The 23,445-nt window shown below is 48.5% G+C and overlaps 1 protein-coding gene across 3 annotated transcripts; it reads left to right on the top strand.

The window, feature by feature from the left end:
- Positions 1-305: 305 nt before the first annotated feature.
- On the top strand, positions 306-15,574 carry LOC123370061 (membrane-spanning 4-domains subfamily A member 4A-like). Of its 3 annotated transcripts, XM_045016274.1 has the most exons (9): positions 2,945-3,072; positions 3,393-3,406; positions 11,718-11,841; positions 12,098-12,208; positions 12,499-12,555; positions 13,214-13,369; positions 13,765-13,887; positions 14,265-14,347; positions 15,112-15,574. In XM_045016274.1, the coding sequence occupies exons 3-9, from the start codon at positions 11,782-11,784 to the stop codon at positions 15,167-15,169; spliced, it is 648 nt and encodes a 215-aa protein (XP_044872209.1). In that variant the 5' UTR covers positions 2,945-3,072; positions 3,393-3,406; positions 11,718-11,781; the 3' UTR covers positions 15,170-15,574. The 3 variants fall into 3 exon arrangements, with proteins under 3 accessions (XP_044872211.1, XP_044872209.1, XP_044872210.1); XM_045016276.1 differs by lacking the exons at positions 2,945-3,072; positions 3,393-3,406 and adding an exon at positions 306-637; XM_045016275.1 differs by lacking the exons at positions 2,945-3,072; positions 3,393-3,406 and adding an exon at positions 4,475-4,825.
- The last annotated feature ends 7,871 nt before the right edge of the window (positions 15,575-23,445 follow it).

Below are 23,445 nucleotides of genomic sequence, written 5' to 3'. Positions count from 1 at the left end.
CCTCCTCAGAAAAGCTTTTCCAGCTGTGAAGGGATAAATACCCTATACTGGTTTTGAAAGGGTTAATTGGCATGAGGCCAATTAACTCATCTGGCTGCCCCTACAGGCCTAATTAAAGATGAAGCCCAGCTGGAGATGAAGCTGCAAAGTGGTGACTATAAAGAAAGGAAGCACAGATTAGGCAGAGGCTGTTGGGGCAGAGGGAACAAATAGTACAGTCCCTCTTTGGGGATGGATAACTAGGGAGATCAGGAGGGTCAAGGGGGAAGCCCAGGGGGAGAGTGAGGCAGTACTGGGATCCTTTTCTGAGTTAGAGAAGTCTGGTAGGAGGTTAGCAGAAGCAGACTGTGGTGGGGATAATAGGGCAAGCTTTGAACTTCTAGGGAGAGAACCCTGGGGCATTTCAAAGAGGAAGGGGCACAAGGTCAAGCCTAGGAAGGGCAGAAGCAGGTTTACATTTGTATTTCAGTTTGATGTTTTGGTGGGGGAAGGTCCTGAGAGAAGGGTGAACTTTAAAAGGGGGAGGAGGAGGCTTCTGTAGGAAGAACTTCAGGCAGGTAGCAGCAAGGAGGCTGATGGAGTAGACTGTGGGTGGGTTATAGGATGAAGATTGTGTAATATCCCCTGACATTAGAAGGTAAGGACTTTTGAGAGCTCTGATATAAGGACCATGGGACCCACCCCAAACACAAGGAGTGGGAATATTATTTGTTGAACTTAGTTCCACCACTTTTTGGGTAACAAAAATGTAGCCTGATTGAGTTGTGAGAAGATATGGACCACAGTGAGACTGAAGCAATCATGGACAGGGGGTTCTAGAAGCAAAAGAGCTGCTACGCCATGCCCACTGATGAGGGGGCACACCTGCTGTGAGTCAAGTCTTCTACACCACCATAAGAATGATGCTTGTCCAACAATCAAAACTCCCCTATCCCAAGCAGAGTTTGGACCCTCTCAGGGGAGAAGTGCCAAACTCTGTTTCTCTATTGCAGTTGATTTTACATGGAAAGTAACCAGATACCAGGGTGATGAGTGGTAGCATAAAACTTTAAGATAGATCTATTGTAGAAGATAATGGAATTCTCCTGGGGAATTAGTGGCACTGAATAACCTTGTGGCTAGAAAACATGATTTTTTTTGCAGGGGGGATAGAACTGGCCAAAAAAAAAAGTGTGGTAGCAGTACAATGCAGAGCTCATAGCCCAGGGAGCAGCCTGTGACAGCCGGGCACAAAGCATTGTCAGTCAAGGGGGTGGGATAGCTCAGTAGTTTGAGCATTAGCTGGCTAAACCCAGGGTTGTTGGTTCAATCCTTGAGGGGGCCATTTAGGGATCTGGGGTTTAAAAAAAAGGGGGGGGGAATGGGTCCTGCTTTGAGTAGGGGGTTGGACTAGATGATCTCCTGAGGTCCCTTCCAACCCCAATATTCTATGATCTGGCTATGGAGCTATCATCCAGAAGAGATCAAGATAAGCTAGAGTCTGACTCTTTAGGAAATGTTGCAAAACATTCTTCTTTGGGGAAACTATTCCACCCTGAGTGATGGTCCCAACTCAAACAGTTCCTTCTCTTTCCATCCCCTCTCCCCCTGTTAGGCCTGAATAAAGATGTAGCACAAAACCAGTTATGCCAACCTGACTGAAGTCAGGCTAACAGAGGTTTCTGGGTAATCCCAGAGTGGAAAAGTACTGAGAAGCAGCATTGTTTCACAAAGCCCTGGAAAGAGTGAGAAAAACCAGGGATTGCATTCCTGGCATAGTACCAGCTGTGTTATGTTAAAACAGTGTTAGAAGAACTGATAAGAAACTCTAGTATCTCACAGTTCAGATTCTAACTCCCTGGTTGAGTTATAGATTTGTTTAAAACTCCCCTGTATTCCTAACTTTGGTGTTTGTTAAGAAATAATTAATAATCTAAAGTTGTAGACATAAAGTCTAGGCATGTGTGTATATTAAAAGTGTCTAGTTTTAAGAGTCCTAGACCACAAAGGGGGGTGGGTTTTGCTCAAGTGAGTGATGTATGACGTAATAAAACTGTCTATATAGGCTAATGCTAAGCTGTAAAGAGAGGCTGGTTCTCACTGGAGACGAGCTGCTCTTTACTGACGCGTGCACTTGTCAATAAAGAGCTTTTTGATCGGACCTTGCTGGTGTTGCCTGTCTCTCTGTGATCAGACAACGAACTTCGCTGTTGGGGTTAAAGTCCCTGACACCCCTAAACAGTAAAACCCTGTCCCAAACAGAGTTTTTTACTGTAAAAATAGAAAAGTGGCAGTGACCCCAGGAAATCTGCTAGGGACTTTATTATTTATTTCATGTGGATAGTACTCAGATGCCACAATGATAGGTGGCAGGATAAACCCCTAAAATAGATTAAATAGATTTATTCAAGGGGATAATAGAATAATATATACATAACAAACAGCTGTATCTATGCCATACCAAGAGTCCTAGACCACTGTGATATCAGAGGCAACTCAACCAACCACCACTCTTATTCTACAGATAATTTGCATACAACAATTTCATTAGTTGCATAGATGGTGGCTTACTTGGACCACCTGCCACAGTTCTTCAAAAACATCCATATAACAACACAACTAGCACACACAGTAACCCAAAACACGTATAGCCTCTCACTGTAGCACACCCCCATCGTTCATCACCTGCACAAATCAGCACAAATCTTCTAGCACAACACAACCCACAAACAAATCAACACAACCAGCATACACAATAAACTTGAGTGGCACAGCATAGTGGGGCAGCTCTCCCACTCCAGCAGAAAAAAGGTTAAAGTCAGCCCTGGGAGAAGGTTGTGGCTGAGAGCTGCTAAACTGGGCTGATTGGAGGGAAGTGGCTACAGCTGGTCCATGCCCCATCAGGCCACAGTTGGCCTGTATAAAAAGGCTGTGAGTCAGCAGCCTAAAAGGAGTCTCTTTCTGGATTGGGAGAGAGTAGGGTCTGGCTCCTTGCAGAAAGGGTACTGGGAGTGAAGCAGGGCTGGGGAGAGCCAGGGGAGCTCCAGGCTGGCAACTTCCTAAGCTTCAGGGCCTAGTCCAAGGCCCATAGAGGTACTAGGTGGCAGAGGAAGGCAGCAGGCCCAAACCCCCTTGCCTATGATGAGTGGCTTTTACACTGCAGTCTGCCCCTGGGAGCGGGGGCTTGGTGATGACTGCCAGTAGCCCAGAGTGAGGCAAGGTAGGGATTAGAGGGTTGGGGGTTCCCCAAAGAGGGGATACCCATAGAGACTGGTGGGGTTATTGCCAGGGAGCAGCCCCAGGGTAAAGGGCACTGGGGTTGGGAGGGACATGGGGGGCCAGGAAAAGCAGGACACTGGCCTGCAGAGGGCACCCAGGCTGGAAAAGAGCTAATTCCTGGAGATGACCAGCAGGAGGTGCTGCAGTGGTGAGTCATGCACATTTATACACAGCTGTGGGTCATCACTGGGGGGAGGAGGGCAATAAACGGCATTGATGAAAGAATATATCACCCCAGGAGGTGTTGCTAGGGAGGGATTGGTTAGAATCACACAGTTAGCCCACAATTGTGGTACATAGTGGGTATGAGCTACACTTGTAGCCAAGACCAGCAAGAGGAGAGGTGGGGGGAGGGAAAGGAGTATTTTGCAAGGGTAGGGAGAAATATTTACACCTATTGTGACATGAACAGGAATAAGCAGTGAGCCAGGAACCAGGCTGACTGAGCCCTCAGAGTTGTAAGGTTTCAGAGGTTCTTAATGAACCCTATCACAAGAAGAGAGTTACCAGTGAAAGCCAAATGCTATGTGTTATGGAACCTGGGGATGGCCCATTCTAGCCATGTGATGGCCACTTACCAATCCTACTGATGATGCAGAACCCAATAGGCTCTGTGCAGCTCAGTTCGGCTAGTGGGCCTCGCAGGGCAGAAGTGAGATTAAAGCCTAACCCATCAGTGGGAGCATGTAACAGGCACGTGTGCTTTTGGAGAGGGGGGTTACACCCCTACAAAATCTGTGGCTGGAAAGGGCTTTCCAGTAGAGACCTGTGAATAACTTTTTTTTTTGGTTCACTGACTGTACCAGGGATTCACTTTGGATCGAACCACAACAAAAATAATTTCAACATTTTTTGGCAAACTACAAAGTCAGAAAAAATATCATTTAGAGTTAAATGGAAGGTTTCATATAACCAATGTTTCATCTTGGAGCTATTATTTCTTAAGATTTCCTATTTTTTTAAAAAATCCATTATTTTTTAAATGAAAAGGTGTGTTGAATCAAAAAGTTTGGTTTTGAAAATGTTGAGTTGAAACTTTTCAATTTTTGTTCAGAAAGTTTTACAGTTCCCCCCCCCCCCTCTGATTTGGAGCATTCAACACAAATTTGCAAAATGTTTGTTGATCTGAATCTGCATTTTTCACCAGAAAAAGGGTCAGGCCAAATATTTCACCTAATGCTCCTTTCCAGGACCAGGAAAGCTGCCCCTGTATTGGGTCTAAGGCTGGAGGAAGTCTCCTGAAGGAGGAATGGGCCAGATGGGGCCTGTGGATGGGTCACTCCCATGACTCCTGGGGAGGACAGATGTGCTAAGTATCTACAGATCCCTGAGCGAGGATGGGGGTGGGGAAGCAGACCAAGCCTGATGTTGAAAGTCCCTTGTTTGTGGTAAGCGTCCAGCAGCCCTGTGGGAGGTTGGTACACTTCCTGGAGGGGGTGTCCTGGCTGTGAGGTAACAAGGAGGATCAGATCGGTCTGGCAGGCGAGTGGCAGGAGAAACAGGTGTGGAGCTGGTGAACAGCACTTGTGCTGAGAGCCCACCCCTGTGCTGGGATAGAGCAACACAGGTGAGTACTGGGTGGAAGATGCAGGGCTGGGTGGGTGAGGGGACAATGATGAGGACATTGGATGGGATGAGCGGTTTGGGGCTGGATCACTTGAAGAAGAGCTGGCTGGCCTGAGTGGGGTGAAGGACCCTCTGGGGCAGGACAGGACCCCTGCCCCTCTTTCCTCCTGGCCAGAGGAGTCTCCCACCCTGGGAACCCAAAATCTGTGTCCTTATCCTCTGCTTCCAACTTGCCTCCTAGCTAGCGACTAGGCCTGTTCCCCCTCCCTTGGGGCTTCCAGCACAGGGACCAGGCTGATCCTCCCAGGGGTGCCTCTCTAGGGAGGGGCTGCACAGGCTGGGGACAGAGAGAGAATGGATGACTTCAAAGGGGAAAATACAGCGGGATAGAGAGGGTGGAAACATGGGAGTGAAGAGGCAAGGGAGATAGGCTCTTAATGGGGTCAGGACATGGAACTCCTTTAGCAGGACATGGGAGCGATTCTGTCAGGAAATGGGTTGCATGGAGGTGGTATAAGCTCTCCAATTGCTCTCAGGTTTCTGGCTGGGTCGACCCTGTCTCATTTTTCATGGATTCCTAGATTTAAAGGCCAGAAGGGACTGTTGGATCATCTGGTCTGATCTCCTGGGTGGGACAGGCCAGAGAATGTCACTCAGTTACACCTGTGTGGAGCTCAGTAACTTGTGTTTGGCTGAAGCTTCTTCCAGAACAGCCTCCAGGTTGGATTTGAAGCCATCAAGATAAGGAGAATCCACCATTTCCCTTGGCAGCTTGTTCCAATGGTTAATCACCTGCACTGTTAAAAATGTGTCTCTTGTGTCTACTTTGAGTTTGTCTGGCTTCAGCTTGCAGGCAATGGTTCTTTTTCTCTTTCTCCGTTAGAGTAACGAGCCCATTAGCTCCTCATATTTTTATACCCTGTAATAGCCGTTGCCAAGTGGCTACTATAACTTAAGAAAAGACACTGGAGACTTTTAAGTAACAGTGAACACTTCTCTGAACTTGTAGCTGCGGACTGTACAGATTGGTATTGACGGCTTGTCTGCCTGGCTCCAAGCCCTGTCCTTCTGCTCATAAGGCTCACTGCATAATGATTTCCCCCCCATACAACACTTGGTTCCTACTCCAAAGTTCCTACTAACATTACATTTGCCCTTTTTAAAAAACAAACCAAAAAAAAACCCATTCAAATTAACTTGAATGGAATTTTAGTTTCTGTGGGTATATCTACACTGCAATAAAAGACCCAGGGTTGGCCCAGATTAGTTGACTTGGGCTCATGGGGGCTTGGGCTGCAGGGCCATACAATTGTAGCATAAACATTTAGGCATGGGCTGGAGCCTGGGCCCTGAAACCCTGCAAGGGGTGGCTCTCAGAGCCCTGGCTCTTGCCTGAACCCCAACATCTATATTGCAATTTTATAGCCCTTCAGCCTGAACCCTGCAAGCCTGAGTCAATGATCTGGGCTCAGACTTGTTGCGTTGTTGTTGTTGGGTTTTTTTTTTAATTGCAGTGGAGACGTGTGTATCTAGCAGGTTTTCTTATTGCTCTGCCTTTAGAGGTAGTAACAGAAGTATCAGACTCCCATTTTTTTCTTCTATATTCAAACTGACCACTTGAGACTCAGTAGACTGGTCTGGTATTGTCTGCATGTCTGAGCTGGATGTTGATATCATTTCTGTTTGTTCCATATTTTCATTCCCCTCCTGCCCAATTCTTTCAGTGCCCATCAAATCATTTCTGTTTCTTCTGTAGACATCTCCTTCCTCTGTGTTAACAAGATCTTGGAGCAGTGTATTGGTCAATCGCCTTGGCAGATTTCTGTGCTCTTTTTTTCACAAATACAAACCATTTCTCCTTTTTCCAGTGGTGATAAAGGTTTTGCACCTTTTGTCAAAAAATTTCTGCTTTGCTGGTGTAACCCCTTAGGGGTTTAGAGAGCATGGCCCCTTTACATTTTTTCCAAGAGGGAGACTTTGTGGGGGGGGGAGGGAAACTCCAGGGGGTGGCTCTGGAGCTGAGAGGGAGAGAGAGGTAGTAGCCCACAGGTCCTCACAAAGTGAAGCAGCAGAGAACCTGCCTGAGGCCTGGGAAGGACAGGGTGGCTGATCGGGTACACCCCAGGACAGGAGCCAGGAGGAGCACTGTACCAGGGAGGAATCGCCTGAGATGGCCAGGCCAGAACTGGACCCAGTATCATGGCTGCCCAGAGCTGTATGGGGCTGTGAGTATTGGGGCTTGTGACTGTGCATTGGGAACAAGGAGGGAAGTTGCTAGATAATTAAGTTGGGAGGTGGTCACTTTGTGTGGCTTTGCAGAGAGCAGCAGAAAAGGGCACCGGAGGGGGTTTGTTTGGAGGAGGGGGAGGGGGGTTCACTGGTGCCAAAGATCACCAGGAGCACCCAAGACTCACCATTGGACTGGAACTTTGCTCAGGACTCCTGAACTCTGTGTGCAGACACATTGCTTGGTGTCTGCCCTTTCAGACTGTGCTACCACTGGGCCAAAGGGGCCTTGGTTTGAATGCAATCCTGTTCTACTGCTCCACCTATATTTTCCCCTTGTTTTTCTCCTCTCATCCCTCTGTAAATAAATATCTCCCTTTCTTGTATCCATTGTACTTTTCGTGGGTGGGTGGATGTGTGTGTTCACTCTGCGGGATTTGGAACAGGTGCCCCTGGGGTGGAAGGGATTTCTCCTGCTGCATTGCTGTGCGTGCCTTCTCTTGGACAGAGCTGCCTGTAGAGCAGACTCCATCTTGGCCATGAGAGTGCTAAAGTTACACTTGTCTCACTTTTAGGCTAGTTTGTATGTCTCCTTGTATTACCTTGGGTTGCAACAGCTTTGATGAAGTTGGCCATCTGGTCCTTGGATGTCTTCCCATGAGGAGTTGAGTAGATGATCTTCAATCTCCTTTACTGCTACTAGGTGTATGAGTCCAACAGGCTAAGATATGGATCTGTTATCCATGCTAGATTTTTTTTTTAAAGAACCCTTTGTAAATTTGAACTGCTCTCTCAGCCATTTCATTTGATTGTGGGAACAATGGACTTGATGTTTTATGAACCAAGTCCCATTGCTTTACAAAAGTTTTGAAGCCTCTGGAGCAAAAGTGTGATTCATTGTCACTAATGAGTTCTTCAGGGCCTCCATACCTTCTAAATATAGACATGCAGCATCAATGACAGATGCACTGGTGGTCCTGAGGCAAGCAGACTGCTGAGTATTTTAAATAACAATCCACCAGAATAAGATAATCTGCACCTTGAAACACAAACAGATCTGTCAACCTGTCCTGAAGTGGCTCAAGAGCATGAGTAACAACCTCTGACTAGGCTGTTAAAAAGCAAGGCACAAACCCCATATTAGTTGTTAGCTCTATACTGAGATTTCACCAACCAGATATCAAGGGTAAACTCCTTAGGCACTGTAACCACCTACCCAAGGAGTCACAGTCCCCTTGGCTGCGTCTATCTTATCTCCTAGGGAAGCCTTCCTTTGTGATGGTCCCTTGCACCAAAAATCACAATAATATTCAGGTTACTCCTAATCCCAAAGGACTGGTCACTTACCCCAGGTCAACAGTGCTTTGGCTCTCACACCAAAGACAACACTTGGAGCCAATCCTATAATAAACTATCTAAAGATTTATTAATGAAGAGAAAGAAATTAGTTATTTACAAGGTTAAAGCAGGTAAACACATACACACGAACAAGTTACAGTCCTAGGTTTCCGAAGGTGATGGCAGGGCAGCTGCTGCAATTTGCAAGCTCTATATATCCTTTAGGGCTAACCCAGGCAGAGCAGCTGGGGATTCCTTGCTCATGCTTAGAAATCTCACCCTCCCAAAGTCCAAGGAGCAGAGAGATCCACTTTCTTCTTGTTAGGGATTTTTATTCCCTTCCTCCGAGAGTTCAAGCTGATGGGATGAGTTCATGTGCATGTCTCCTCTTCATAGTGACTTTTTTTTTTTTGGCGTGGGTGTGGAATTAACAGAGTCTTTTGTTCTTTGGTGTTTCACGATGACTCATTTGGTTTCAATAGGCCTTCTGGTGGGCAGGATGTAACACCGTCTGTACCATTTGACATTAGTTAATGCGTCTTTCCTGTTCAGTGTGTTACACAGTTACAGGGGTTTATAATGCAAATGCTTACTATTACCTTATCAGATGTTATCAGTGAGATTAACACATGCAGCATCCTACAAGTATTTCATAAAGTCTAAACACTACACACTTAACATCTATTTTAATACCACTAGCACACAGGTGAGCCAGACTGGTTTCCAGCTATGCATTGGTCAGTGTTTATTTGAGGCCTACGGACCTTAGCATTAGCTGGCACCTAGTCTGCCAGCCTCACAAGGTCCCTGCCAAGGTCTGTATGGGACCTCTTGTGGTAGCATTGGTTCCTTTCGATTTTATGTTTCTGAAGGTTTGACATGCATTGCAAGCACGTACTGTGTCCTCAGTTTGACTACACCTGCCTGGCAAATAGACAGCATCTTGAGTTCTCCTTTTATATAGTTCTGCTCCTAGTTGACACTCATGAATAATAGCCAAGATCTCTTTTCTGAGACTTTTCAGTACTATAATTTTGTCACTTTTAAAGACAAGCCCATTTTGCACACTTAATTCCTCTCTATGTGACCAATAAGCACAAATAACCTCTGGTACTACAGATCTATTGTCTGGCCCTCTTTGCCAAATAGTTTGCAGAACGACATCATTTGCAGTATCTGCTTGAAATTCTTTCAATTTCTGTCTGGCAATAGGCAAATAAAAGCTAATCTGATGTAGTGCAACATCAGCTTCCTCTGAACTTACTCCTTCATCATGCAATGTGTAGACTCTGGATAAAGTGTCAGCAATTACTACAGTAATTCTTTACGTGGTCTGTATCCAACTTCCAGTTGATATTTCTGGAGTAGTAGCAACCACCTTTGAATCCTTGAAGGAGTACTGTGAAAAGGTTTTCTGAAAATGGCCTCAAGACACTTGTCGTTGCAGCCTTTTCATCTGCATGTCATACATCCACAACACATTCAAGGGTTAAACTCACTCGCACAGTCAGATACAATACCACACACAATGGGGTCTCTAATGAGCGAGTCACACACTTCGCCACAGTTGGAGGATTGTGCTGCCAGTTTTTCATCACTCGCATGCTGGTCTATATTTACCCTATCTGTCAGACGTCTAGTGAAAACTGTTCGAGTCTCATATGGGATATTTCTTGGCAGTGGACAGTAGGCCTCAAACCTACTCTTTAAGACCTATATATCTTTTTATCTGCTGTATCATCAAATTAAAAAACTGTTAAATACTTCTCTCATTTCTTCACCTGCCCCATGAAGAATTAATGCTCTTTGCAGACACTCGTCTTTTTTGTCTGTGCCTCTCCCAGTGCTGTCTTTGCTTCCATTTTCCCCAGTTTTCTGCTGCATTTCCTTCAGATGAAAACTTTCCTGGAGACTTTAATTGGTTCATTGTTTTCCAGATTCATTCTCTTCTAGTCTTACTTTCAGTTTAGTTCTGACACTGTGGAATAGCTGTTGCCAACTTGCTGCTATAACACCAGAAAAGATACCAGAGACTTAAGTACAGTAACTCCTCACTTAACATTGTGGTTATGTTCCTGAAAAATGCAACTTTAAGGGAAATGATGTTAAGTGAATCCAATTTCCCCATAAGAATGAATGTAAATGGGAGGGGGTTAGGTTCCAGGGATTTTTTTTTTGCCATACAGTAGTATAGTTGGGAGGTGCCCCTGCCTTACCCCACACAGGCACAGCCCACTGGCACTGGAGACAATGAGGCAGGCAAGGAGGCTGAAGGTGCTTTAGGCTAGGAGAAGCACATTATGCAGCAGCATCAGCAGCTTCCCCTACGCTGCAAGCACCAGAGGGGTGGGGCTCAACCCTCAGCCCGCCCACTCCACCCTTTCCCCCAACCCCCCCTCGCTCCTCCACTGCCTCCTGCCTACAGCAATCAGCTGGAGGGAGGGGAGAGGAGTGAGGACATGGCGCACCTCCTGCCTGCGGCAATCAGCTGGCTTGCGACATTCAGGGGACAGGAGGGAGTGGGGAGGAATGAGGACTCGGCATGCAGGCTCCTCCCTCTCTCCCCTGCCTCTTGCCCACAGCAATCAGCTGGTTTGCGGTGTTTGGGAGGCAGGGGAGGGAGGGGGAGACTGCAGGCCGTGTCCTTGCTCCTCCCCCTCCCTCCTGAACGCCGCAAGCCAGCTGATTGCTGTGAGCGGGAGGAGGAGGGGGAAGACACTGATCTGTGGGGTCTGCCAGCGGGCGGGAGGCGTAGGGGAGCTGATGGGGGGGGTGGGGGTGGCTGCCAGCTGTGGACAAAGCAAGCAGACAAATGATGTTATAGTGAAGCATTGCACAACTTTAAATGGAGCATGTTCTGTAATGGAGCAAGGATGTAAGATCAAAACAACGTTAAGCGAGAGGATGTTAAGTGGGGAGTTACTCTAACAGTAAACACTTTCCTGAGCTTGTGGCTGAGAAATGTACAGATAAGCATTGCTGGCTCGGCTCTAAGTACAAGGTGATAAGGCTCACTACATAATGATTTTCCCCATACAACACTATGGGCAACTGGTTACTCCAAAGTCCCTGCTAGCATTACATGCCCTGTGTATGTTTTGTGCACACGAAGCTAATGAGTTGCTATTAGCAAGTCAGGCTCTTGTGCCAGATATGGACTGGCAGCAGAGCCTTTTTCATAAAGCCATGTGTTTGCTATAAGATCCTTTAGTGCACTGCCAGAAATGGCTGTTAGATATATTCCACACGGTGGCACCTAGCAGCTGAATGGTATAATGCAGTTTAGCATTCCAGTGCACCCAATGACCCAGTCCCTCTTGCACCCACAGGGCTGTCTTTCCCACTCCAGAGCCTGTGAGGAGTTTGGTCTATATCAAGACGCTGGGTTCTGCCATGTCGGAAGCGGGACCCCTGATGCAGCGGTTCCTCCAGGGGCAGCCTAGAGTCTTGGGGGTGAGCAGCATGTGTGGAGGGTCGGACACACACACACACCCCTGTTGCCCCATGTCACAGCTCATCCCTTGGTGCTCTGGCCTCACCCCCTCTGCCAGCCCTGCACAGCACCTGGGGTCTTTGGGATCCTCTTGTCAGACAGGCCCTGGTGCCTGTTAGCCAGTGATTGGACATGGCGCCTGTCTCTGCCCCCTGCTGGCTGACCTGCCCCCGCCCAGAGCTGCATGCTGATGGTGGGTTTGTTTCCCATTTGTAGGCCCTCTTGCTGTTGGTGGGGCTACTGCAAATGGCCTTTGGTGTCCTCTTGGCCATTTCCCCCTGCGTCTATAGGGATGAGCTGCACGTCCACTTTTACTCGGCAGTGCTGGTAAGTGACCGACCCATTTCCTGAGCCTCCATGCCCAGCTCTGCTGGTGCCTCTCAGTCCCAACCCCCAGCCCCCTGCTGTCTCACCCCTGGGTTCCCTCCCTACCCCCAGCCTGACTGATGTCCTCTAATCCCAACCCACAGCCTTCTTGCTATCCCAGCCTCAGGTTCTCCCCCCCCCCAGTTCTGCCAATACCCCTTAACCCTAGCCTGCAGCCTCCTGCTATCCCTTCCCACCCCAGCTCTGCTGATTCCTCTGATTACTTTCTCTCATTCTCTCTTCCTCTCCAGTTGCTCTTGGCCGGCATCATCACTCTGGCTGCAGGCACAACACACAGCCTGGCCCTGGTGAGTAACCTCTTGTTAAAACCTGGGCCAGGGCTGCATCAGCGCTCAGTCACATCCCTCCTCATTCCTCTCCCCAGACAAGTGACCCTCCTAAGAGGGACTGTACTCTCTGGGCCAGTTGGGGCTGTGAGGCCCGAGGTAGCTCTGCCTTGCACTGGGGAATTCTGTCAGAGGGCAAGGTGGGGGAAGAGGAGGAAGCAACTTGTGAGGGATGGGCCTGGAGCAGTGGCTGAGATGAACCCCATTGGTAGTGGTGCTCTGAGGGGCAGCTGTGGTACCCAAAGCCCAGCTGCATGAAGGGGAGATGAAGCCATAGGCAGATTGAGGGGACAGAGCCAGGACCGGGCAGCCCCAGGGAAGAAAGAGGTGATCCTGGCCCAGTCCTAAGGAGAGGCAAGGCAGATCTAGTTGGGAGGGAAGGACAAGTCAGGACAGGAGGCCAAGCCCATATGTTAGTGTGAGATGGATCCAGAGAGGGGCTCTACTAGGAGGTGATCTCTTGATGGGGCAGCTCCCCTCTGTACACTGGAAAGACTCTAGGGGAGCAAGCTGTGGTTTATAAGTGTTATGTGTTCAGGAGCATTGGCAGTCTCTCATTCCTACTCTTCAGCACCCTGGTGCTTCCTAGCAGCGACAACCTTATCCCTTCATCTTCCAGGTGAAAGCCTGCCTGGTCATTTACATCATCTGCACGGTGGTGGTGGGCGTGATCAACTTATTCTACCTGGTGGACTTGGTGTACGATCCCCGTAACCGGTACATTCGGTGTCCTTCCCACAACAGGTTGCACTGCAGGCAGCTGTACCAGATCTCGGTGGGTGCCTTCTCCATGGAGAGCTATAGAAGAGCAATGTTGGGGCAACCAGCTGGCTGAGATTGGGGCAGGGAGGATCAGGGATGGGAGTTGGAGGATAGATCTCCTGAGGAACTCAGGCCTGGGCTTCATTTCTCTGTCCCCCGGGAACTGTCTCCTGGGGTAGGTGGGGGAGTCATTAATTCCTGGAATTCCTCCTCCTGTTGACGGCTTCCTGGAGCTTGACTCACTGGAACTGGACAGGACGTGAGAATAGACTGCAGGGAACACACCTTCCCATTCCCACCAGGGGATGGACAATGGAACAAACAGGGCTGTCCAGTCGTTAGTTCCTCTGATCCATGCTGAGTCCAGAGGCCTGTTTGTGATTCCCCATCTCCTGCTCTGTTTCCCAGCACTATTGCACGGGCATGCGGGCCATCATCCTGATCTTAACCTCGCTGGGATTCTTTGTTTCTATTGCCCTGGCAGCCTTTGGATGCAAAGCGGTGTGTCGCCAGAACTCTGCCGATGATGTGGTAACTACCCCGCTGCTACTGGGAGATGTTGGGAGGAGTGGGGTTAATACAGAGAGCTGGGGGGAAAGGGAAGGGAGGAAACTAGGGATGGACCCTGGGAGGATGAGCAGAGATGGCGAGAGCGTGGGAGACAGGCAGAGGATGGCTGAGTAGAGAAGAAAGGGGAGCAAAGGGGTAAGACAGAGAGGCAGATGGGAGCAGATGCTCCATGGGGTGTCTATGAAGTGTTTATGTCTGTGCCTAGATAAGGGCAGGGAGATAGTAAAGCAGTGAACTGACAGGCCAGGGAGCAGCTGCCCATGGCTGGCGGGAGATCGGCCAGGGCTACCCCTCCTGAGCCACCACACTCACTCCATGACTTTTTGTTTCACTCCCAGCCGGTTGCCACCCTGACGACTCCACCTGCTTCCCATGAGGCCGCCACGGAGCCCGAGCCTGTGGCATCAGAGGGACCCACAGTGTGAGTGTCCCCTGGTGGTGAGACCAACAGCCCCCCTCAGCAAGCAGCTACGCTGTGTCCCTCAGTGAGAGGTGTTTCTGTTTCACCCTCTCTGCCTTCCCTCCATCATCCCCCACCTCGTGGAAAAGCCCCTGCTAATTGCCATTGTGTGTTGTTGCTGCTCACATGCCCCCTGCTGGGCTGCCTCACCATTGCACCACGGCGCAAGCACCCCCCAAAATCTATTAATGTACTGCAAGCCAAGGGCCTGTCCTGCAAAATCCTGGATGGAGAGAGGATGGCATAGCGCCATCTGATGGGCCCTGCAGCTAGCTAACAGGAAGTGGGCTAGAGAGAGGCCCAGAGCCTGGCACAGTTTATGGAGTCCCTCAACCAAGCTCTGAACCCAGCTTCATCCATTATGTATAATTGTTATCTGAAGGCATCTCCCTGAAACCTGGAACTCTCTGATTCATGGAGCCATAGATTCTAAGGCCAGAAGGCACCATTAATCATCTACTCTGACCTTCTGTATAACACAGGTCAGCGCATGTCACTCAGTTACCCCTGCACTGAGCCTGATAACTTGTGTTCAACTGAAGCCTCTTCCACAAAGGCATCAGTCTTGATCTGAAGTCATCAAGAAATGGAGAATCCATCGCTTCCCTTGGTGGTCTGTTAATTGTGTGCACCATTAGAAATATGTGCCTAATTTCTAATTTAATTTGTCTGGCTTCAGTTTACAGCCATCAGTTCTCGTTATGCCTTTCTCTGCTCGATTACAGAGCCCTGGTATTTGATCTTCCACAAGAAGTCTACCGGGGGCATCTCCTCCTGCTTTAATGGGTGGGTCTATCAGCGAAGCTGCAGGCACGGATCATGACATGCATTATTGCTCCAGAGGAATGGCTTTGCGGCTGATTGAGGTGTGCTGCCATTCCCTGCAAGATAGTTTCTTAATGCATAGAACACCCCCTTCTTCAAAAAATAAACAAACAAACTAGTTTTACCTTGCTCATGGTTTGGTTGGTTTGTTCGTCTCTGTGATGAGGTTTACAGACCCCACAGGGGTCAGGAAAGGATTAACAGGAACCCAGTCAGCCCTGCCCTATGACACATGAGCAGGTGTCAGGCTTTGAGGGAAGAGCTAAAAAGGGAGAAGCCAGCTCCGTTGCAGCCTGGTTGGGTAGGAGAGCAGATCTGGAGTACTCACTGAGAGAGAGAAAGCTGGTGAAGGCCAGGAAGAGGGGGAGACAGCTGCCTATTGCAGCTTCCCTGTGGGAAGGGAAGAGTTTTTGTTTCTGTGTGTTCAGTTTGGACTTTGGTTGCCCTGGAAGTGGCAGAACATTGATGTGACCTAGCTAGCAGTCTGCTTCACCTCAGCCTGGAAGGTGTTGGAGGCTGGGTGGATCAGCTGAAGGCCTGGAGGAAAACAGAGGCCAAGTCTCCGCGGTGCTGGTGGTCTATGCCATGAGGGTATGCAGCCACAGTCTCCTGAAATCTCTCACTCCTGAGTGAAAACATAGTGTTAGCCCATCAGCTCCAGTCGCCTGCCCTGCCGGTATCCCCACTCCTCAGTTGAATCATGGAGGACTCTAAAGTAATTTCTGCCCTGTTCCTGCCAGTCCAGTTGATTATGCAGTGGCTTGGGTATCTGTGGTTCCCTTGTAGCATTCCATGTCTGGCAGCTGCATGCAGCCAGCGGGCTGCATGGCTGACACTTTGGGATCTGAAAGTCAGCGGCGTTTCATGCTTGGTGGAGGATAAAATTAAAAATAATTAAATTCCACAAACTGTTCTGAATGTAGAAGGACTCACAAGCCTGCTCCTTCCTAGGCCCTTACGGGGTGTTCACCCACAGCCCTGAGCCACCAGCCAGCCCTCCATCCAGTCACAACGTAACACCCCAATGCTCAAATGCCAAAGGGCAATTTACCATAAGGAAAGATGACCCCAGCCCTCTAAGGCCTAGAGTAGAATTCTGATTGTTTTCCTCAATCGGACACAATCGAGGCTCCTGATAGGAGCATCCGAATATCAGTCATAACAATAGGTGCCGTCATGACTGTTTCTACCCAATTGCTCTAGGAGTTTGTACTGCATGTATCACAACAGAACCCGAGAATAGACCTTGCTGCCTTTCAGAAGTTTTATGCTGATTGGCTTTGTAATCCCAGGAGCATGGGAGGTAGGGGTACTAGCCAATGAGGCCTCAAATTTGGTATGATTAGGCTGAAGGAGGCTGGGGATGAGATTCCTTTCCTAGATTCCTCTAAATTACATGAGCATAGGCCTTGACTCCGTGGGTGCTCCGGGGTTGGAGCACCCATGGGAAAAAATAGTGGGTGCTCAGCCACCACCAGCAGGCCCCGCAGATCAGCTCCTCCCCATCCCCCAGCACCTCCTGCCCGCCAAGGATCAGCTGTTCAGCGGCATGCAGGAGTTTTGGGGGCGGTGGGGAGAAGGCATGAGGGAGATGCACGTGTGGGGGAGGGGCGGGAAGAGGTAGGGCAGGGGCTTGGAAAAGGGGTTGAGTGGGGGGCAGGGTCTGGGACAGAGAGGGGGTCAAGCACCTCCAAGGAACTCAGAATGTGTACAGGAGACATTGCATCTTTCTCCTACTGGGGGGAGGTGGAGCCTTACAGGGACAGCAGGAAAAAGGGCAGAGAAGTCTCAGACATCCACATATAAGAAGGAACCAGATAGAGTTGGTGGAATTACCAGTGTGAGTAGGGATGGGTGAAAGGTTTTGGCCAAAACTTCTTATCCGCAACCTTTTTTTTCCCTGGTGAAAAATGGAGATTCCCCAAAACAACAGGCGAATTCATGTCCATTTTGCCAAATTGTTTGGAAAGTGTTGGAAATAAACCTAACATCCCTCCCCCAACATTTTGTTTACACATTTTCAAAACTAAACTTGGGAGGGGGAGGGATTCAAAATAACTTTTTGTTTCAAAATTTCCTTTAAAAAATTTAAAATGGGCAGGATTAAAACAAAACATTTTATTGTGTCAAAACATGGGTTTATTTTTAACGTTTGACTTGCCAAAAATTCCTTTTTCTGTTCAACCCAAACCAAGCTATTTTTTTAGACTTTTTCCCCCCCATAGGAATTGCCAGTGAACTGAAAAACCCGTTATTTGCACTGCTCTGTTTGTGAGTAAATTATCAGATTGATTGAGTCATTCTCCCTGGTGGGGATCATGTGTGACTTTTCCTCACAAGTTTGTTCTTTGCAACTATCTGCAGAGAGATTTCAGTTTACGGGGTTGTTCACTTTGCGCTGTTTGCTAGTTTGTGCTGTGTGATTAGTCACCTGCTACTCCTTGACTGGATGGTTAAAACCTTTAAAGCAGGAGAATAACCAGTAACAGAGAGCAATAACTTATCTCAGGAATGAATTCTAATTTGGGCTAAAATCTGTGAAGCTATCAGGACTTGCAGCTGCTTTCCCGAATAAAATGATGGCCTCCAAATACTTATGAGCAATGAAGAACATGACTGCAGCAGTGTCTTTGCTCTCTGCATAACACTAAGGGTATGTCTACACTACAGAATTAGGTCAAATTTATAGAAGTCGATTTTTTAGGAAGCGATTTTGTATAGTCGATTGTGTGTGTCCCCACTAAGCGCATTAAGTTGGTGGAGTGTGTCCACAGTACCGAGGCTAGTGTCAACTTTCGGAGCGTTGCACTGTGGGTAGCTATCCCACAGTTCCCACAGTCTCTGCCACCCATTGGAATTCTGGGTTGAGCTACCACTGCCTGATGGGGAAAAAACATTGTCACGAGTGGTTTTGGGTACATGTCGTCAGTCGCCCCTCCCTCTGTGAGAGCAACGGCAGACAATCGTTTCGCACCTTTTTTCCGCGCAGACGCCATACCATGGCAAGTGTGCAGCCCGCTCAGCTTGGCTGCCACTGTTGTGTTCTGGGTGCTGCTGGCAGCAGATGTTGTAGTATGGCTGCAAACCATCATCACGCTTCTGCTGCCACTCTGCTGTCCTGCTCTGGCAGCTGACAGTACAATAGGGCTGCAAACCATTGTCGTTGAATGACCGAATGACTGTTGCCGCTGCCACTCTGCTCTCCTGCTCTGGCAGCAGATGGTGCAGTAGGGCTGCAGACCATCATCACGCTTCCACTGCCTTCCTGCTGTCCTGCAGACACCATACCACGGCAAGCATGGAGCCCGCTCAGATCACCGCGGCAGTTATGAGCACTGTAAACACCATACGCATTATCCTGCAGTGTATGCAGCACCAGAACCTGAAAAAGCAGGCGAGGAGGCAATGGCAGCACGGTGACAAGAGTGATGAGGACATGGACACAGACTTCTCTCAAAGCACGGGCCCTGGCAATTTGGACATCATGGTGGTAATGGGGCAGGTTCATGCCATGGAACGCCGAATCTGGGCCCAGGAAACAAGCAGAGACTGGTGGGACCGCATAGTGTTGCAGGTCTGGGATGATTCCCAGTGGCTGTGAAACTTTCGCATGCATAAGGGCACTTTCATGGAACTTTGTGACTTGCTTTCCCCTGCCCTGAAGTGCAAGAATACCAAGATGAGAGCAGCCATCACAGTTCATAAGTGAGTGGTGATAGCCCTATGGAAGCTTGCCATGCCATACAGCTACTGGTCAGTCGGGCATCAGTTTGGAGTGGGCAAATCTACTGTGGGGGTTGCTGGGATCCAAGTAGCCAACACGATCACTGAGCTGCTGCTATCAAGGGTAGTGACTCTGGGAAATGTGCAGGTCATAGGGAATCCCATTGCAGCAAAGCCATCCACTAACTGCTATAGATGGAACACATATCCCTATCTTGGTACTGGACCACCAAGGCAGCCAGTACATAAACCGCAAAGGGTACTTTTCAATGGTGCTGCAAGCACTGGTGGATCACCAACATCAACGGGGGATGGCCAGAAAGATACATGACGCTTGCATCTTCAGGAGCTCTGGTCTGTCTGAATAGCTGCAGGAAGGGACTTACTTTCCAGACCAGAACTGCTGGGGATGTTGAAATGCCTATAGTTATCCTTGGGGACCCAGCCTACCCCTTAATGCCATGGCTCATGAAGCCGTACACAGGCACCCTGGACAGTAGTCAGGAGCTGTTCAACTATAGGCTGAGCAAGTGCAGAATGGTGGTAGAATGTGCATTTGGATGTTTAAAAGTGCGCTGGCACAGTTTACTGACTCAGATAGACCTCAGCGAAATGAATATTCCCATCGTTATTACTGCTTGCTGTGTGCTCCACAATATCTGTGAGTGTAAGGGGGAGAGTTTATGGTGGGAGGTTGAGGCAAGTTGCCTGGCCACTGATTACACACAGCCCGACACCAGGGTGGTTAGAAGAGCACAGCAGGGTGTGCTGCGCTACAGAGAAGCTTTGAAAACCAGTTTCATGACTGGCCAGGCTATGGTGTGAAAGTTCTGTTTGTTTTTCCTTGATGAAAACTCACCCCCTTGGTTCACTTTACTTCCCTGTAAGCCAACTGCCCTCCCCTTCCCCCTTGAATCACCACTTGCAGAGGCAATAAAGTCATTGTTGTTTCAAATTCATGCATTCTTTTTTAATTAGTCACAGAAATAGGGGGATAACTGCCAAGGTAGCCCAGGAGGGGTGGTGGAGGAGGGAAGCACTGGATTGGGTGGTGGAAGAGGGGAGGAGGGAAGGAGAAGGACAAGGCCACACTGCACTTCAAAACTTACTGAATGCCAGCTTTCTGTTGTTTGGGCAGTCCTCTGGGGTGGATTGATTGGGTGCCCGGAGATGCCCCACCTACATTCTTGGGCATCTGGAGGTGAGGAGGCTATGGAACTTGGGGAAGAGGGCGGTTGGTTACACAGGGGCTGCAGCGGCGGTCTGTGCTCCTGCTGCCTTTCCTGCACCTCAACCATATGCCAGAGCATATCACTTTGATCCTCCAGTAGCCTCAGCATTGCATTCTGCCTCCTCTCATCACACTGCTGCCACCGCTCCTCTTGCTCCCGCCACCTCTCCTCTTGTTCCCACCACCTCTCATCTTGCGTATCCCTCCTGTCCTCGTGTTCATTTTGTGCTTTCCTGGACTCTGACATTGTTTGCCTCCATGCATTCTGCTGGGCTCTTTCAGTGTGGGAGGACTGCATGAGCTCAGAGAACATTTCATCGCAAGTGCGTTTTTTTCACCTTCTTATCTGCACTAGCCTCTGGGATGGAGATGATAGTGGTAACATTGAAACATTTACAGCTGCGGGAGGAAAAAAGGGAGAGTTGGGTTGACTATTTAAAATGGGTTGGCCATTTAAAAGGAGGGGCTGTGGTTTTTGGGTTAACATGCAGCACAAACCGAACAAACCCCCCCCCCACACCCAATTCTCTGGGATGATTGCTTTACCCCTCCCCCCACCACATGGCTAACAGTGAGGATGATTTCTTTTCAGCCACAGGCACCCAGCCCAGCAGGAACGGCCATCTCTGAATGTCCCCTTAATAAAATTCCCCTATTTCAACAAGGTGACCATGAATGATGATACTCTCCTGAGGATAACACAGAGAGATAAGAACGCATGTTGCTTGACTGCATTCCAATAGCTTTACAGGCCGCGAATACATCCCAAGTCTTCAGGGCAAATTAATCATTAAACATGCTTGCTTTTAAACCATGTTTTATATTTACAAAGGTACACTCACCAGAGGTGCCTTCTCTGCCTTCAAGGTCCAGGAGCACGGGTTGGGAGGGTAATGTCTCCAGGGCGATAAATAGTTCCTGGCTGTCAGAGAGAACGGTTTCTCCACTTGCCTGCTGTTCACGATCTTCAACCTCCTCATCATCTTCCTCGTCCCCTAAATCCTCATCCCTGTTGCATGAGATTCCCTTGCAGGAGTCCACGTACAGGGGTGGGGTAGTTGTAGGGGCACCCCCTAGAACTGCATGCAGCTCATGATAGAAGCGGCATGTCTGGGGGTCTAACCCGGAGCGACCGTTTGCCTCTTTGGTTTTTTGGTAGGCTTGCCTGAGCTCCTTGAGTTTCACGCAGCACTGCTGCGGGTCCCTGTTATAGCCTCTGTCCTTCATGCCCTTGGAGATTTTTAAAAATATTTTTGCATTTTGTCTTTTGGAACGGAGTTCTGATAACATGGATTTGTCTCCCCATACAGCGATCAGGTTCAGTAGCCCCCGTATGGTCCATGCTGGAGCTCTTTTGTGGTTCTGGGACTCCATGGGCACCTCTGCTGATGAGCTCTGCATGGTCACCTGTGCTGATCAGCTTGCCATGCTGGCCAAACAGGAAATAAAATTCAAAAGTTTGCGGGGCTTTTCCTATCTACCTGGCCAGTGCATCTGAGTTGAGAGTGCTGTCCAGAACAGTCACAATGGAGCACTCTGGGGTAGCTCCCGGAGGCCAATACTGTCGAATTGCATCCACACGACCCCCAAATTTGACCCGTCAATGTCAGTGCTAATCCCCTCATCGGGGAGGAGTACAGAAATCAATTTTAAGACCCCTTTAAGTCAACAAAAATGGCTTCGTCATGTGGACGGGTGCAGGGTTAAATAGATCTAAAACGGCTAAATTTGACCTAAACTCGTAGTGTAGACCAGGGCTGAGAATAACAGGAATCAGCACAGGCAAAGCTGAGTTCCAGATAACTCTTCACTAACACATAAGGCCTAGCTAGCTATATATATATATATATATATATATATGGTCTGTTGAGGTCTGGTGGTTTCTTCCATAGAAGACATCAAGGCTCACTAGATGACTTCCAAACTATTTAAAGGGATGTTATCCCATTCCTATACACTACAAACCCATAAACTGCAGCAGAGCGGGCTTGCTGTGTTTATTTGCAAACCATATATTTATTAAGCTTCCAGGATTGTCACTGTATGTGTCACTTGGAAGCCTGTTGAGTCAGTGTGAAGTGATGGAAGTGGCTACAAGCGTGGCCGAGAGCTCTTTTTGGTCAGAATATTGCCAGCTTGATTCATCACTGGGATTTGCAATCTGTTACCTTTCAATTTTTTAAGTTCTCAGCCTGTAAATTACAGCCCGGGCTTTCAGCTAATGTTATATACTTATTTAAGTGATAAAGAGTCAAGAAGGTTCCAAGAAAAATACTTAGATCCTCAGCTGCTGTCAATGGTTATAGCTCTGTTGGCTTGAGATCAATGCGCTATGACAAGTGACACCACTGGGATGTCATTTAAGAAAAACTCGTGGGGGAGAGGGGGCAATAGATGAGTAAAGAATGTCCACTGGCATGGTGAAGAGTTGACAGCTGCATGATTACATCGTATTGCAGCCACCTGTGTTCTGTAGGGCTAGATCAGAAAAGAACAATGTTTGAAAAACTGCACGTCTTCTATACGTTTTTGAAGCAAACTTTATGATTGATTATATAGCTGGGGAAATTCAATCATCTTATATGTGATAATATTATATCCTGCAAAGTCAGGGTGGGGAGAGGGCAAAACTGGAGCACATAGACATAAGAAAAGTCTGGGGCGGCGAGGCAAACCACAGTCTGGAGGGGGCAACTGCCCTCCTTGCCCTGGAGTAAATGACACCTCTTGAGACCACACGAGGATTTGCCCCTTAGTGAAAGCTGACGTGCAGTAGCTCCAGGGGAGGAGCGAGGACCCAGCTGGAACATTGTCTGTTTCATAACTGACACAATATCCCGTCAATTCTTTGAATTCGCTTTGTTGTTGTCACGTCTGTGCGTTTGTGTTTCGATGTGGTGGAAACCACCACAGCCAGCTGCAAAACTCAGGTTTTTTCAATTTGTGAAGCATATTAAGAGCAGGAAAACCACCAACCCAGGCTGATTTCTCACAGCAAAGCCCAGGGAAGGTTGGTACAGCCCCTGTGTCTCCACAGGACATACAGACTTTTACAGGGTTCAAGGCCAACTCATCAAATAGCCCAGATAGAGACAGATTTCCCTGGGGAAGGGATTAAGTTATCTGGGTCTATGGTAAACCACTGCAAGGAGTGTACCACAGCCAAACTAAAGCCATAAAGCACAGCTTACCGAAGCCATCGACTCCACTGGAGTAGCACTGATTTACACCAGCGGGGGATCTGGCCCATAGACAATTAGACCCAGATCCATTTAAATCC

The sequence above is a fragment of the Mauremys mutica genome, chromosome 4 (genome assembly GCF_020497125.1).
Source record: "Mauremys mutica isolate MM-2020 ecotype Southern chromosome 4, ASM2049712v1, whole genome shotgun sequence".
Classification (NCBI taxonomy): domain Eukaryota; kingdom Metazoa; phylum Chordata; order Testudines; family Geoemydidae; genus Mauremys; species Mauremys mutica.
Note: the sequence above shows the minus strand (reverse complement) of the source record. Positions and strands in the feature narration are given on the sequence as shown.